The sequence below is a fragment of the Podarcis gaigeae genome (genome assembly GCF_964106915.1).
Source record: "Podarcis gaigeae genome assembly, chromosome: 2".
NCBI classification, from domain to species: Eukaryota; Metazoa; Chordata; class Lepidosauria; order Squamata; family Lacertidae; genus Podarcis; species Podarcis gaigeae.
In genome coordinates, this window is record NC_139679.1 from 88,644,731 (window position 1) to 88,662,901 (window position 18,171).

The 18,171-nt window shown below is 40.0% G+C and overlaps 1 protein-coding gene across 15 annotated transcripts in view; it reads left to right on the top strand.

Annotated features, from left to right (window-relative positions):
• Positions 1 to 18,171, top strand: part of SLC6A6 (solute carrier family 6 member 6) — a 59,689-nt gene that overhangs the window by 15,296 nt on the left and 26,222 nt on the right. For all 15 annotated transcript variants that reach the window (XM_083723993.1, XM_083723996.1, XM_083723992.1 and 12 more), the window contains 3 exons: positions 12,461 to 12,700; positions 13,341 to 13,475; positions 16,704 to 16,938. In XM_083723993.1, the coding sequence (XP_083580119.1) occupies positions 12,472 to 12,700; positions 13,341 to 13,475; positions 16,704 to 16,938 (599 nt within the window). In that variant the 5' untranslated portion in view covers positions 12,461 to 12,471. The remainder of the gene's footprint in view (positions 1 to 12,460; positions 12,701 to 13,340; positions 13,476 to 16,703; positions 16,939 to 18,171) is intronic.

Genomic DNA, 18,171 nt, shown 5'->3' on the forward strand with positions numbered 1-18,171 from the left:
CCAGAAGATTCCCCCAACACACCAGAGCAGATACTGGGGCCATTTGTGGGCGGAGGCTGCAGGGGAGAGGAGAGAGGAAGGGAAAGCCTTGTTGTGCAAGCTGACACTCACTGCATTGAATCTCACCCTTTTGTTTAAAATCTGGGTTCACCTCATTGGAGTCAGATAAGGATACTATCAAAATGAGGAATGCTTTATTCTGAATTTTGATTGAAAGCACCTTTGACTTCCTTAAAAAGCAGCACAAAATCCATGTTTATTGAAAACTGCTGTCATCCCCCAATCGCTCATGCTTTGTCTTATTTCCCTGTTCTGCAAGCAAACTGGAAAAATATGCATTTAATTTTATTTTTTAAAGTCTCATTTTCTGTTGTTTTGCTTTTGTAAAGATGTTGCCATAGCAAACTTCATTCACATCTCCATAGCATTAGTAGTAGTAGTAGTAGTAGTATGAAAATGCAAACATTTTCCACTTGGTCATAGTTTCATTTTTCTGCCACAAGGTAAAAGAATAAAAATTCAAAATGCAAATTACATATTAAAGGTTGAGTGACCATAACCATGGATATCCATTAATTTTGTTCAGACTGGTTGCTTTGTACCCTCTTCAAATTAATGTTGTGGTTCTGCATGCTTCTGAAGTGCAAAAAGTGTGTGAGAGATTAACACAAACTAAATATAAATAATGGTATCAAAAGCATTGTCTGAAATCAGTGGCAACTAATAGAAGAGATAAACAATTTCTTTCTGTCTTTCTTGCTTTCTTTCTTTCACAGTAATTTTCAGTATAGGTTTTTACCACTTCTTGGTAAGAATGTTCAGGGCAAGTAGGCTCCATGTACCATGACAGAGCCGGACAGTTCTTTTTCTTGATTCAGGAATTGATTCCACATTCACTCAAGTGAAACTCCTAACTGAAGTCAAAATTAAAATCAGTGGCTTTGTTGCTGTTGTTGTCTATAGGTGAAAGTGTAGGTTAAGTTCTCTGTTTGCAAATTCTGCTTTGCAAAGCATGATATATAGAAGTGGGCTGCATGTTTCGGTTTCTTAGAGAAATGAAATGCTTATTTTAATCCTGATCTGATTAGCCAACAGAAGGATTTGCAAAAAGCAACAGCGTAGCATTTTCTTGCATCTGATTGCCAAAGTTTTTGTTGGTAATAAATATTGTGCTGAAAATAATTTTCTGATTTAAAAATGGATCTTCTATCACACATTCTTCAGGGAAACTGTTAAGAATTACACAGATGGCTAGTGACTTATATGACCCCAAGGTTATATGCAGAAGATTTGAAATTTGGAAATAACTGGTAGACCCATAAGTATAGTAAAATATATTCCTATTACAGAATCATTTTAACTATAAGAATAAATGTTTCCTAATCTTAAATGCTTATAGACATAAAGGGCACCCCTATGCATGTAGGCCTCATTGACTTCTAATTGGGACTTGCTCCTAGGTACATATGCATAGGATTTCAGATAAACAACACATACACAGGTCCTAGGCTCCTCTACAACCAGCTTCCTTACTAATCCAGTGTTTCCATTCAGCTATCCATCCTTCCTACTCCCTTTTCCCAGGCTTGTGGAGAGTTTATAGTATTGCTATCCCTTGGTCCCAAAGGAATTCCCTGGCTTCTTCCCATATAAAAAGGATTGAGAGATGCCAGTTGGCACACTTTCTGACTAGGGAGGGGAAGTTGTAGTGGAGTGTGTGCCTCAGGAAGTAGCGGCAGGTGCTCAGTTGGGGCAGTGGTCATATGTAACAGATGACTACTCCCTCACCACTTTGAGCATATCTGTGCCACAGTCATAAATTGTTGTTGGGCACCATGGCTTTAGCCAAGTGTTATCTTATTGATGCTGACTGTTGGTGATCCCAGAAGTGCTTTTTCTAGGATTTATTTGGATACGGTTTAAGGTCATGCCAGAACCATTTCTAGTGTGCAATGCAGACATTGGCCTGGTGCACATGAAATGCTAAGCCAAAACTTGGTTTAGTGAGACCATGCAACTCTGTGGGCTGCTGGAGAAGAGCCCCTAGCCACTTTTCTCCTCCAAATTCTTCCTGCCATGCTGAGCAAAGCCAAGGTTTGAGTTAGTGTGCCATCCAAACTGGGACTTGTGGTTAGGTTCCACTTACCCACAAGTTGTAATCAAGGCTTGTATTTTGTTATAGCTCTTGGTTAGTGAGGATAGGAGCTTAACCACGAGTCCTGGTTTGGATGGCATGATAAACTAAGCCTGCTTGGCATGGTGCAAAAGAACTAGGAAGGAGCAAAGCAGCTGCAAACCCTTCTCCAGGAATGAGTACTCCTTTGGTCTGGGTAAGTCAAGGTTTAGTTTAACTTGTCATGTGCAACCAGCCAGACTCTCAGCCACATTCTCACATACCCATTAAGTAGCTACTTAAGTAGTCTCTGGAGTAATTAAATTAGTCATAATGCTGTTGCCGCATAAGAAAGGAGGGGGGTTGATGAGACTGGAAATAGGAGAAAGTGTCTTGAAGCAGTAGCAGGGGCTCACTTAGCATGTCACAGGGCACCCTATGAATGCTACTTGTCTAAAATCAGGGCAGGAGTAGCCATTTTAATGTACCATCTTGCTAAAGGTGAAGGGGAGAATCCAGTGAGTGGGTGAGCTATGGAGAGTGAGAAATCAGCGTTGACTCTAGTGAGTCAGTCTGTTCTGTACCCACATAAGTGCATAAACAGTAGACTTCTGTCTTCTTTGCTGCTGTGTCACCATCAGTGTGCATGTGTATGGCTAGGAAAGTAAGGAAACAACAGATGATGAGAGGTTTTTTTGAGGGGGGGTGTTTCTGCTGCTTCGCCACTCAGAAAAGAACAAGTAGTTCAGTGTGAGTTTCCTCACTGGCAGGTTTATGTAGCTTAGAGCATTTTCTCTGCAGAAACATCCTGATCCCTTTCTGTTTCACCTTTTGTTCCCAGCATTCTGGTGACTGACCATAGAACTTCATTTCCTCTTTCAAATATGATAAAATCTAGTTTCTGTTCAGTTGTTTCTTTTTTCTTTTCCCCTAAATGGAAGGCCAACTGTAAATGAAGCAGATTGTAGCAGACTTCATAAAGAAAGATGTTATCAGACACCTTCAAGATATATCCATTAGCTGTTATTGGTTCTTTTTATCATCCCAGTAGCTCTGATCTGTACTTCCATTTGTCTGTACCCACAAACCATGACATTTGCCTTGGTGACTGAGTGGCAACTGAAGTAACGTATCCTAGTTGTCATGAATGTGTGAAGCGGCTAGTCCTCAAAGCTTCGCTTCCTGACTGGTAGCAGCCATCCATAATCTCAGATGGCTTTTCGTCCTTAGTCATGCCACTTGAGATATTTAACACACACACCTAGAAATCCCAGGGGCAGAACCCAGAATCATTTTTATGTGCTTTACCACTGGTATACCTTCATCAGCACAATCAGATGCCTTCATCTGCCCCAGCTGCAACAGAATATGCTTCTCCCCTATTGGCCTCTACAGCCACAGCAGGTGCTGTAACTCTCTTAATGCTTTGACTTCATCCCTGAAGACTCACTCCTTCATTATTTCCCGACGGATGCCAACCAACCACTGAGCTGTGGCCCTGTTTCCAGTTTTAGAGCAGATTACCTTGTTAGTGATGCAATGAAATCCCTAATAATACACTAGATTTGCTGTGTAACTGTACTGTGTAACCTGGGATGGTTGCTCTTAATAGGGGTCAACATGAAGATGTTAACAGTGCCTGCCCACATTGTTTCTGCACCTCTTCCCATTGTGCCACACAAAATACATTTCCGTCTGTGATTGTCAGAGCAATGGAATGATTCTGACGTTGCATGCTGTGACATCATTGTCAGGCAAATTGTGCTCTGGTTGTGGATGGGAAAGTGGCCTGAAGAACAAATCACTGATGCAGATAGTTGATGGCGGCACATAACGAGCTGAAATGAAATAGAAACGGAAGACATTCAGATGTACTCCAGGCAATATTAAATGTGTGTGAATAGCATTTGTGAACGCCTGCCTTCTGTGTATCCCAGAATTTTAAATAAGAGGCACTTGTTATTTGAATTGCACCTAATACTGTAAGTTTTTCAGGTGCGGTTAGTCGCCTCTAAAATTTTGTCCAGCACCAAACAGTAACATTTTGCACTCTTGCATCTGGAGTGATGATGTAATGATCAAAGCAGCAGTTTATCAAGAGAAAGCAGCAGGAAGCTTGTGCTCCTTTCTGGATTATTGTCAATCATTAGCCTTTTAGCTAGCTCACCCCCAGGGGTGTTAATTGAGATCAGAAGTTGGTTTGTTATGAACAAAAACAACCTTTAACCAGGCCACTTCTCCTTACTGAATTAACAATACTTGCAGCAGGATATAACAGCTTTCAGTCCTTCATCTGTATTCTGTTGATGCCTGCCACCATTTCTTTCCTGCTCTGTTAGTTTATGGAAGCAGTCCTGATGCCTAAAGAGTGTGGTGTTGTTTTGACTCTGGAGAGCAATGAAAGGGAAGCCTAGATGTCCTGTTTCTGGGACAGTGTCTGATAGTGTATTCCAAGCACGCCTACTTCAAAGATCCATTCCTTTCATGGTATGGAAAACATGTCTTCAAACAAATTTATGTGGTGAATTTTGTCTCCACTTAATATACCCACACTTTCTCAGGAACAATTCTTGGGATCTCATGATGGTTTAAAAATGTGTACTGCATCTGTGAAGAGCCCAGTTTTTATGTGACATTGGGTTTGTTTGGGTGATCATGACTTGGCCAGGATATGAACAAGCTTTTTGCCTGCTTAGGTAGCCCCATAACACCTCCTTTTATGCAAGCTGCAGGTTTCCAATTAGCCCATAGTTTCCCATATTAACTGGGAAACCATGGTTATCAGCCTTGGAACAAGCCAGGATCTTAAACCATGGTTATTAAACTGAGACACAATGTGTCTTTAGGGAATCCCAGGTAATACTACATGCAGACAATAATGACAAGATGAATTGACCCATAGCATGGTAGGGTCAATCTGGAGGTGACAGATGGGCAGCTTTGATACTAAAGAGCCTCAGTTTAACACTGCAAGCTTTGCACTTTTTGGCTAAATTGCAGCCTAAACATGTTTGGCAAGATAGGATGACTCTGTGCTATCTGCTACAGCATGGGTAGGCAAACTAAGGCCCAGGGGCTGGATCCAGCCTAATTGCCTTCTAAATCTGGCCCGCAGACAGTCCGGGAATCAGCAAGTTTTTACATGAGTAGAATGTGTCCTTTTATTTAAGATGCATTTCTGGGTTATTTGTGGGGCATAGGAATTCAGTCATTCTCTCCCCCCCTCCCAATATAGTCCAGACCCCTACAAGGTGTGAGGGACAGTGGACCGGCCCCCTACTGAAAAAGTTTGCTGACTCCTGTGCTACAGGAAAGTGCCACTTTAGGCAAGATAGGATGACTCTGTGCTATCTGCTACAGGAAAGTGCTACTTGCTCGTTTCTGCCTCTTACTCATTTATGAGCACTGTTCTGTTCCAGCATTATTAGCCAGTCAGATTTTGGTGTCTGATCTTACAGTATAAGCCTTCATGGAACATCAAGGTGAAATGATGAGAACCTAGCTAAATAAAAAGAGTTGTGTCTTGTGCTTGTACTGGCTTAACTAAACCATCACACCTCTGTGAGATGATCACACTGATCTCATTACTTCCCCTGCTTATATGTACAAAAGCATAGAGTGTTAATTATGCAGATAAAAAGGGCAAGGGGTCTTACCCATGCCTAGATAATTTCAAATACTGGTGCAGTGTGCATTGCCATTTTGCTCATTAAGATGTAAGTTCTTCACATTTCCTCACAACTGAAGATTTTTTAATCCTTTCCACTGCTTCTACACATACAAAGACACGAGACATTGTGAAAAAAGCAACTTTCACTCTAGGAGTTTGCACTTCATAGTATGCTTTGCTTGTACTTTGAAACATCCTCAGTTCATTGCAGAGCAGCACATAATGAAAAATAAAACAGATAAGCAGAAGGCAGTATAAGTGGCATGTGGCAATCTGCTTGGAAGGTGCATTAAGATAAACAAGATAAGTAAAACTGAAGCATGTTCTTTCAAAATAGCAAAGCCCAGACGTTTTTGCTGTTCATTATACAGTGGAAAGGAGTGAGTCCTCTAGTAATGTGTGTGCTTAGTAGTTAATGTTTTGTTTAAAATCTCTGGCTCCCAAAATTACTAGGAGGCAAAAGAAATTGCTGGCAGACCTAGAGACCACCCATCCTGGTTCTGGTGTGTGTTTTGATCACTGAGGTTTTGGATTACCAAATTATGTGAATGTGCCTTGGGGTCATGTGTGCCTCTCTCCCTGGTGCAGCTGCAAGGAAGCTTGAGCTCCCATTTTCAACTATCCTCAGTTCCATTTTTTAGTTGGCCACATTTCAGCATTATGCCTGAAAGTAGATAAACCGGCTAGACTTAGCTATGCTTTAACAAGACAAGCCAACCAAACCATGGTTTATGAAGCTGTGTTGTTTCACTCAACCAAATACCAATTTCAGTCTTGGTAGGAGTGGATGCCATTGTTTATGTAGCCAAAATGGTTCTATCCACTTAAAAAAGGTTTGGGGGAACCTCATGGTTTGCAGAAATACAGTGATACCTCGGGTTACATATGCTTCAGGTTACATACGCTTCAGGTTAAAGACTCCGCTAACCCAGAAATAGTACCTCGGGTTAAGAACTTTGCTTCAGGATGAGAACAGGAATCGTGTGACGGTCGCGTGGCAGCAGTGGGAGGCCCTATTAGCTAAAGTGGTGTCTCAAGTTAAGAACAGTTTCAGTTAAGAACGGACCTCTGGAACGAATTAAGTACGTAACCAGAGGTACCACTGTACACACATTTGATTCTTTAGGAGGAAATAATCTAAGGAGTGGGGAGCCCCACACAGGGTGGGAACCCCAGTCTGATGAGGATTGAGCATGCTCATTGGCTGTGGAAAGCTGACTGATGGAAGGATGAATTGAAAATGGGGGTGAGAAGAGATGGAATACAGTGGCTAGAATCCTGAAGAAGGAGCACTCCATGCTTCAACATTTTTTAAAGGTCCCACTTATAGTTTAGATTAAGTTTTGGGTTTGGCTGTGATGAATGCTAAACTGCAGTTAATTGAAAACAGGAGTGAAAGTTTCTGATCTCATGGCTGTGCCAGAGGCTGGAGGTGGAAAGGTGGGAAGAAGAGCATGAGCCTGTGGGTGCAATGCAAACCAGAACTGACAGAGGTAATGTCAGCAGATTTTCCCAGAGCATTTAATGCTCATGACTGATAGTTTAGTGGGACACTGCTAGTTATTGAATGGTTTGCTTAGAGCCTGGAAGCAGAGATGACGTCTTATTACTAAGAATAAGTATGTGTTTGGGGAGCCAAAGAGAAACAAAGCCATATCTTACTGATTATGTAATAATCCCTCTTTGTAATGTCATTGAAAGTTCTGGACAATTGCTCTGAATTTGATGAACAGACTTGGATACTCACCAGTAAAACAACAACAGGATTTGGCCTGGATATCCCCCCCCCCCACCCAGTTTTTGTTTTGGAAGGAACTTGCCTTTGGCTGCACTCAGACTTGCTTCTATAAATGGTGGCTTTGGCTCTCTTCATTGTTCAGCCATCTTAAGTGTTTTTGGCCAAGCCCTTGTTTTCTGAAAGGAAAGCAGACATGTGTCTCTTAGAAGCTGGCATGTTCTTTAGAAGTAGAATTGCCCATTTTATTCTCCATGAATTTGAGTTATATTTAAACATAGCGTTTCTGTCTTTGAATTACTTTGTTTCCTATTAGCTGATATTGAAATAATAGCTCTGGTTTCCAGCATGCAAAATGCCTTCCAGCTTCATATCAGCTTGTTGATTATTATCTCTTAAAAGGCATTGTAGTTTAATGCAGTGGAATAAAATCACAGGAAATTAAAAACAAATCCTATTAATGTTCAGGACAATGCCTTTCATTAAACACACACAGTTTTCTTGGAATTTTCCTCAACTGTGCAGTGCCTTGAACCACCTCCTTTTCATCTTCTCTTGGCATTTCCTGTAATTGGCAACAGTCAGGAGACCATGGGTGGGCCATAGGGTTAAGTCTGAGATATGAGCACAATAAAGGGTAGCATTTTAACAAGTTTGTTTATGTCATAAGATAGAATTGTGGTACTGCTCAGTGTGATTGTTAAGGGGGTGATCTGCAAAACAGTTTATGAAAAAAACGGGCCCTCAGATCTTGTCAGTTCAAAGCAGGAATCCGTTTGAAGACTCCTTAGACACTTTAGTTTAGTTACACCAAGAAGTCACAACTAGCATGAGTTAATTGCAAGCATTGCTCTATTTGTGTTGTGATGCCCGAAAGCACTTGATGCTTGTTGAAGTGAACTTATTCTGGCCAGTCTCACCATATTTTTTCAGTCCAAACAAATGTTCCCTGTTAATTCAAGAAGTAAGAACAACCAGTCAATCTGAAAAAGCCCACTTTTAAAATCAATGACCTGCTAATTTAACCCAGATTCTTACATTGATTCCCCCCCGCAAATAGATTTTATTAAAGCTTAGGTTCTGGCATTAATTTTTGATGTGACAAAGTCATTGCAAGGTTTTAAAATTTCTTACCTAGGCAGGGCCTCCACAAACTTAAGTGTGGTCCTCCCAACTAAACCTTCCTCTCCCTTAAAGTCCACTGTATGTTCCAAAAGACTGAAATAGGGGAGGGTTGCCATATTTCAAAAAGTAAAAACCAGCACACCCCAAAATTGTTGACTTGAAAAAAACAAACTCCCCATTTTCCCCCCAATATTTTTTTTTACAGAAACACAAAAAAACCACGCAATTTTGTAATTGCCTTTGAAATCCTGGTAATGTCCAGGAAAACCCAGACGTATGGCAGCCCTAGAAAAGGGTGGCAGATGATAGATCTCGAATACATTTTGGGCTTTGGACTAGGCAGAGGTAGGCAAGATGTTCAGCAGGCAAGATTAAGGTGGACATTCACATACCTGCCCAAAAGAGAAAATTCCTCACTATAAAAGAGGGCACTGATTCACCAATGCTAATTTATATGGGTAGATGGAAATTTCAGAATAGTGACAGAGCTCAACCTCAGGAGGAAGGGGATGTCTCATGCCACACACTGAACTCTGATTCAGATGAAAGCTATTGTAGGACATATGTTTCTTCTACTTGTTGTCTCAGTTATACAAAGCCATGACCTATTACTTTCTATAATATCTCTACTTTAAAGTTGTTCAAAAATTCCAATGTATTGAATAAAGTGAAACTAATCTTTGAAGAGGACCATTGCAAATGAGAGGTTCCAATTTGCTATTCTCCATATCTACTAGTGTAGATATAATTATTACATACTTAATTACTGGTTAAGATTCAGTGTCTAATATGTCAGCCTGCCGGCTCTTATTCTGTAACATCATAGTTCCCATACTAAACCAACCCTTTGAATCTGTTACCTGGCATTCAGTGTTGCATATGGTCTGTTTAGGCACACTTGAAAAGATTAGATTAAAATGGCTCCAATAAACTTTTTCCAGATAATACCATCATGAAAAGCAAATATATTTTCCCTCCAAACCTTATTCAAATTTTTTTAATGAGAGTGTCTTATCGTTGGTTGTAAGCAAGACACTGAGGCAGTAAGGCAAGTTCCATTGTTTCCCTCCAGATAGGTTTAGCATGGTTTATGAAAAGGTTTTAATCTGCATGGTTACATTGATGCATATCAGTCTCAGAATCATGTTCCAGTTGCAGATTTCCTGCCAAACTAATGTCAACCCTAGTTTCAGGTCATTGCCATACAAGCTAAATCTGTTTACAGATCAGAAAGCAGCAAATTAATTCCAGGTTTCACTGCGATAATATGAACTAAGTTTTTGTGGTGACACTTGCGTAAACAAGTAAAAACATTGTTGCAGCCTTAAATAAATGAACTGCTTTGCATAAGCCCAATAAAAACCTAGATGTTTTCACTAATAAAGCACCATGTTAATACAAACAGATCTGCAGTGCAGTCCTATGCACATTTACTCATAGGAAATAAGTCCTATTGTGTCCAGCATGATCTATTTAGATAGTTTAAGCACGAGGTATTAATGTCTTCTATCATGAATAAAAACAAAAAAAATTCCTTCCAGTAGCACCTTAAAGACCAACTAAGTTAGTTCTTGGTATGAGCTTTCATGTGCATGCACACTTCTTCAGATACTAGTTGGTCTTTAAGGTGCTACTGGAAGGAATTTTTTTTGTTTTGACTATGGCAGACCAACACGGCTACCTATCTGTAACTGATTCTATCATGAATGTTAGGTTTAAGTGTTTACTAGCTATATCTCTTTCTATCAGTGTTATATTTTAAACTTTCTAGATTTAAATCATTGCCCTCATCCAGCAGTCATCTTCTGCATGTTGGTAGGATTATTTGCATGTGTTGATTCCAATGTAGGATAATCATGCAAGCTTTAAAAATGATGGAAAGTCCATTATGTGCCTTTCCATTCACACAACCCGGTACAGAATAATTCTCTGATTGGAGGGAAAATAAGCCATGTGACACAGATACTAAGACTGGATTAGATTGACTTCCCTTCTAATATATAAGAGCACAAGTATGCAGAAATGAGGACAACCTAGGCAGCCTATGCGTGCCTGGTCTCTGCAATGTATGGAAGTTTACTTTAGCGCTCCAGTGTAAATGGCATACCTCCCACAGCTTCCACATTTGAATTTGATCAAATGTGGCCTGTTTTGAAAATGCACTTTGGATGAAATCTTCTGTGTGTTTATCTTCCATTTTAAAAACTCTAACATATATAACACAAGTGTGTGTGTGTGCGCATGTGCACGTGGATATATATATATATATATATATGGCATACTTTTTGCAATTTAACAGCTGGCAGCAGTATTTATAAGCCAGTGTGACCTTCTAGGGTTCACTTTGCCCTGGAGTTTTCATAAAGCAAGCCTTGTCATTGGCTATTTCATTAACTAAAAAGCCATTGCTATGGCAAAGAACATGATTCTATTGCGTATCAGGAGTGAGTCAGTCCTATTTATTTTGAAATCCAAGTGAGATGCTGAGATGGCAGTGAAATGAGGCGGGGGTGTATGCTGAAACTGAACTGAACAGAAAGGTTTATTTATGCAGGGGTTTTGTTGTTTAATCAGTACCAAGATATAAAAATAGAAGAAGAAAGAAACTGCTGCTTCAGATCCTTCCGCTCATTAGGATAAATCACTATGTTTAAAGTGGGGGGCGGGGGATCACTTTTAATAGAAGCTCCATGATAACTCTCTTTGTAAAGCCTTAATATTTCAGCCGATGATGATTCTGGAGAGAAATTACAGGCTTGGAATGGACACTGGGTCAGTGCAAAGAAAAAGTAACGTGGTGACATAATAGAGGGCAGATTTTCTGCAATGGTCCTCTCCCATTTACTAAGCTGAAGTAAACATAAAGTCAGAGTATGATCTGCTAGTTGCCTAAATAGGAGTTAAGCCTGTTGATAATCTCTTCACAACTGTAGGTAAAGAGTACTTCAAAATCTGGGGTTGCACACCAGGAATGGCAAGGACGTTCAAGAGAATGCCCAGTGGCTGGGTGTGTGCTTGGCATCTCCAACGCAGAATACACTGCTCTTTTCTTCCTTGCTTCTTCCCTCCCTCCCTCCCTCCCTCCCTCCTTAACACCTTCACTATTTCGCCATCATCCCCAGGGCACACACCTCTGCCCTCTCCCTAGAAACTCTACCTGTCCTCTTAATTTTGTTATGCACACATTACCTATTCTGCACTCTTATACCTTAATTCACAGCCACTTTCTAAAGGAGCTTTAGGAAGAAACCTGACAAGTGCTTAAGCCCCAGTCTGAAAGGTGGCTCTGAGGGGGAAAGGGAACAAAAGCATAGCGGTGGCAGTTCGCCTGTTTTTACAGGCCTGGCTCAGATGGACTTTCACATCTCTTCTGTGCAAAAGAAGGATCCATTTTACTTCCTGCTGGCCTGAAAAGGTGTCGCAATACATGGCAATGCTGCTTTTGTTTTTAATACTCTGAGTAACAAAGATGCTTCCGCCTCTTCTCTAACACAAAGTATCTTACTAACACTGTGATTAGGATCCAAGGATTGTTTTTCCAGACTGCTCAGGAACCTGGAATGCTAAACTTCTATTGTGAAAAGACCCTTAATAGGTGTCAATGCAAAAGAGGCACAGGTGTATTTTAAACTCATTTGTGGGGTCAAGACAGGAATAACTGTCAGCTGCATCTTTCCTCTGCATATACTGGCTTGAAAAAGTGGATGAATTTGAAGGAAACTTTTTGTTTGCCAAGATGATTTGTAAGCACAGGTACCTATTTGTCTTCCAAGTAACGTGGATTATAAAACCTATATTGTAATTTCCTTCCTTTTAGAAAGCAAAAACATGGCAACAAAGGAGAAACTGCAGTGTCTGAAAGATTTCCACAAGGACATTCTCAAACCTTCCCCTGGCAAGAGCCCTGGGACACGCCCTGAGGATGAGGCAGAGGGGAAGCCACCACAGCGTGAAAAGTGGGCCAGCAAGATTGACTTTCTGTTGTCTGTGGCTGGAGGATTTATTGGATTAGGCAATGTTTGGCGATTTCCGTATCTCTGCTACAAAAATGGCGGAGGTGAGTATTGTTGTTGCTTCCATAATGGTTTGGGATGTGGATAGCAGCTCCCTTTCATGTGAATGGGTGTGTGGGGAAGCAGGGCTGCTCTGAAGATGAATGAGATCAAGATTTAAAAACAACTGGAAGTGCTATTGGACTAATAGCTACTTTTCAAGTTTTTTAGTTTTTTTTGAAAAAGGGGAAATTTGATTCATATTAACGAAAGCCAGTCACATATTTCCAGTATGCATTCTACTGCATTTAATTTGCTTTTAAAAAACTCTTACAGCTGTTACATGCAGTACACTTTGTAAACAGTAGGTCATGAAATTCTGAGACATTGTAAAACAAGAAAACAATTGCCTTGAGATTTTACCTAATCTTCCAGTATGCAATGAAAGGAAACCATTCTGTTGCTCATTTTCTTTCACATTGTTCCCCATTTCTTAATCTGAAAATAGCAGGGCATTTGTGTAACGTATTTAAAGTCTGATTATTAATCTTTGCTCTCAAGTGGCAATTTCAGAACATGCTAACAAGGGCATGGGCCAGATTTCATAGCGATACTTAAATACCACCATCAGCTGCTACTCCATTAAGAAAAAAAATCATTGAGTCATAGAATCTTCCTAATCTTCCTTCTGTGTTTTCTCTACAGGTGCATTTCTCATACCTTATTTCATTTTTCTGTTTGGGGGAGGTCTTCCTGTGTTTTTCCTGGAGGTGGCACTAGGACAGTATACCTCCGAAGGAGGAATTACATGCTGGGAAAAGATCTGCCCTATCTTCACCGGTTAGTTATCTGCCTAATTCATGTTAAATATATATATGTACACGCACACATCTAAGTTAGTTCCCAAAATTCTGTGACATTCTTCCTTCACCTTGCAGCTATGCAAAGGAAAGGGTGAGACTATTCAGAGGCATGGTTCCCTGTGACTGGGGTCAGCAGGGCAGGAAACAGCTTTTATCCTTAACTTTGCTGGTGACTCTGATTTTATTTAATTCCTATCCTTTCCTTTTAATTTCCCCCCATCCAGCTGAATGGTTGTCACACACCTCTCTGGGGAAAAGTTAAACAGTACTGGACTTGGAGACATTTTTGCACTGAGGGCAACTGAGGGCAACACCTGCTTGCCATACCTGGCAGGAATTCCACAGCAGGATGCAAGGCCCAGCTTGAGAATGACCTACTGTGCCAGGTGTCGAGGACAGTGAGGACTTGAAGCTGCCTCTTTGGGCAGTTCCCTCTAACATCTCCTCCACATCCACAGTGTTGCCTTCTGAGGAGGAGGAGATAGACCCTGAAAAGGGGGGACAGTGAAGTGCTAAAAATTTAGTCACAGAAGTACAAAAAGCTTTTTCTCCCACCTCCCCTCCAGCTCTGAGCTATTGGAGATGGTCTTGTTTCCTGCCCTCCCTTCCACCTCCAAGTTTAGAACTGGAACGCGGAGCAAATTTCCCCCTGACCTTTAGCTTGGCAGGGGTGGATCCTGGTGAGAACAAAATTTTGGTTGGCCTCTGCTAATGCAACTTTTCTGTTTAAAAAATATAAGAGCAGTATTGAAATTGATATGTTCCTGATAGAAGGTTTAGGATTTACTATTCTTTCAAATAGTAGACTTCAGAATACATGAAACTCTTTGGAACAACTTCTCTGAGATTTCTGATCTTTAATGACTATGAAATGCTTTACTATGGGTATTTGCATCAGGAGAATGTGGAATGGCTCCCATCGTCCAACAAAGCTCAATATTTAATAAGGAGCTGGTGTGTTCACAGGCCATTAAGTTGTTCCAGGGCAGTTTGGTGTTTTGTAAGGTGATTGCCAGTTTATACCAGTTCTGTGTCTCCCAAAGTACTTACTTAGAAGGAAGTTCCATTGAGATCAATAGGACTTCTTGCCAAGTGTACGGGGCTTGGATTGGAATTTATAGCTAAAGGTTTGTGCCAATTTGCACTTCATTAGCTGTGTGCATGCCATTTGGAGCAGCAAAGGACATGACCTTATCTGCTAGTGACCCTGTGCTTGCAAAGCAAACAGGGCAGTATTTTTTTGTTGTCAAGCATTGATATGCAAGTTAAACATTTATTTTATAAATAGCAGGTATGATACCTTTGGGGGGGGAAAAAGATAGATGTGTACATATATTACAAAATTCAGTTTGCTGACCTTCTTTTGACCTTGTTTTATTTTGCACAAACATGTTGTCTTTCCTTCCCAGAATATTGTTATTACTGTTGCTATAACCAATGTTTTACGACTGTGACCCTATACATTCTTACGTAAGAGTAAGCCTCACTGAATTCAATGGCATTTATTTCTGAGTAGATATGTATAAGATTGCACTGCAAAGTTGGAGTCCTATTCACACTTTTCCTGGGAACAAGCCCTGCTGTACACAGGCAGAACACAGTGGGACTTAATTCTGAGTATACCTTCCTCTAGTTGTGCTATACATTGCAGTCAGAGGTATAAGTAAAATAACACTGTTTATAACTGCATTGCAGAGAAAGTGCATTTCACTGAATTCTGTTCCATACATAATGATTGTCACCCTAAGTTAGGCCAACACTTCCATTGTCCACTGTCTGCATTTGACATTGACTCCGGGAGACTCATAAGCAGATCTGGATTGAGAGAACCATCTCCTGTGATTTAGCTTTGGCTCCTGATACTCAGAAATATGTTTAAAGCTTTCATAGTGGCTTCATAATACAAGCCAGGATTTAAAGAACTACTTCAAACTATTTTCTTGGGTGTGCTGTTCCCCAGTGGGAATTTTTTCTTTGAAGAGCAGAACATCTCCCCTCCAATACTTCATCACAAAGTGCTTTTGAAATTCTCCTTTATTTCAAAAGCATATTGGTAGGTAGCATGGAGAAACACAAGGCAATTTTTACCTTGTGCACATGGAATAATTATTCTCTTCCAACAAATACCTGCTTTAAATTGGGACTAGGGTCTGCATTGGTTTTAGATGTTTTCTTGTTTGTATGCTTGCCGCCCTTGGCTCCTTTGGGAGGCGGGGAGGGAAACTACAACTACTATTGCTGCTGCTACTGCTACTACTACTATTGCGAGTAGGTATAGTCCACCAGGACACAAGCCACAGAGCCATAGGTACTGCATCATGTCCTTAGGTTTCCATTTTTATTTAGATAGCCCTTTGGCCCATAACTTGTAATTTTGTTGAGACAAAATGAGGTTTTAGCTAGTTGTTTTTATTTATGCCTTATCTGCTTTTCTTTTCTTTGTATTTTATTGTATTGTTTTTAATTACTGTTAGCTGCTTTGAGTACCATTTGGGGGAAACGTAGACTACAAACCTAACAAGAAATGAATTGTACCTCATTTACATGGCCATTTCCTTCTGCTCAAGTGTTGTAGCTTCAGTGGTTTTGTTGTTATTAAGCAGGGTGTTCCTAAATATTAAGAGTGCAATCATATGTATGTCTACTGAGAAGAAAGGCACATTGAATTCAATGAGACTTATTTCCAGGTAAGGGTGTACAACAGGGGTGGGCAACTTGTGGCCCTCCAGATCTTGCTGGACTACATCAGCCCTAAGCATTGGCCAATTTATGATGGGACTGATGAGAGATGACGTTCAAAAGCATTCAGAGGGCCACAGGTTACCCTTCCATGGTCTATATGTTTGCAGTCCAAATGTGATAGCCACTGCTTGCATACCTTTGCAACCTCACAACTGTGTTTTAGGAAGAACTACTACTCCTTACTGAATTCTCTGGAAACATGGGTGCAACTGGTGAAAGAGGGGGAATCCCTTGATACCTTATCTGAGTCTTGAAATTATGCATCTCCGCTTAATGCAGCAGATATATGATGTTGAATTGTTGCCTTTGTAACCCTAGACATAGAGATTCCTAAATTAGTGAATATTACATGTTCACCTGAATACCAGCAAGCCTTACTTATGTGTGTAATTTCATATGTTCCTTTCTTCTTTCTTTCTTTCTTTCTTTCTTTCTTTCTTTCTTTCTTTTTTAAAAAAATCAGGAATAGGTTATGCTTCCATAGTGATCGTGTCGCTTTTGAATGTGTATTACATCATCATCCTGGCTTGGGGACTGTACTATCTATTCCACTCTTTTACAAGTAAGCTGCCTTGGGCTTTCTGCGACCAAGAGTGGAACACAAAAAACTGCATAGAAGACACTCTCAGGAAGAACAAAACCCTCTGGTTGTCACTGAATACCACTAACTTCACTTCTCCTGTGACAGAGTTTTGGGAGTAAGCAATTTTAATTGTTGCTCTTTGGAGAACTTTATAAGAGACATAGAACATAGAGTAAAATGGTGCCTGACTAAAATTGTAAGGGGAAGTATGGGGTTACTTACCTACTTCTGTAGGAGTTTTGGGTTATTATTGCAAATGTTTTATTATTACTAATTTTAATTATTGTCTTATGATATTTGGGTATCTTTTAACATCTCTATTTACTGTTCTGAATTCTGCAAGGAGGAAGGGCAGAGTATAAGAATAATACATGAGTAAGTCATGTTATAGTCTCAGAGACAATGCACACACCTGATATTCCTGTTTTGATTATGATTATGTGATTTAGCACTATTCAGATAAAGTTTCAAGTTGACTCTGTGAATGATGGCCTTGATTCACCATGCATTTTATACAGATATTTAACCATTGCACAAGGAATGTCATCTATGTGGGAGGTATTTGTTAACTTATTACACAGAAAGGCCTTAACAAAGAACTTTGCATTTTACATTAATTTTTAAAAATAATTTACATTTTACATGCATTTTACATTAATTTTTAAAAATAACTTTTTTATTGGTGTGTTTTTTTTGCATCTTAATTTAATGATAAACATTCAGTAATCTTATAACTACCATATGTTATATGTATTAACAGATTGAGGTCAACTGCATTGCCCTGAGCTAGCTAATAAGTTACATAACTCAGAATAATTTATGTTGCCTTGTAAATATGTAAACCTCTTTATCATGTGTTAATTCACTTGAGTTTGGTACATTCAGAAGACAACAGTCCTACTGTGAATGAAATAATCCTTAGAAGCTGTTACAATGCTTGAATTATGAAGTCAAGTGCTCTTTATTAGGTGGAATGTTTCCTGAAATCTTTATCAGTTGTACTTGCTGAACACTAAACTTCTCAGGCATGGTTGGCTTTATTGAAATGTTCACCTTTGTATGCTAAGTGACATCTTCCTCTTAGCAGTGCTGCTGATTGTGCATTGGAGGCCATCATTATATCTTATTTGAGCTAATGGTCTGTGTAAATCTCATGCTTGTTTGAGCAGCAGTCATAGGGGATAAGCAAATCTGGCTTTATTTCCAGTGTCTTACCTCTTGGGATTACATCACATGCTTTGATTTCTTAGTTGTGAAGATTTTATTTCATAGTATATGGTTGCAAACATAATGAAACAGTAAGAAGCAGGGGGCAATTACCAGTAAACAAGAACTTTGATTGTTCCCT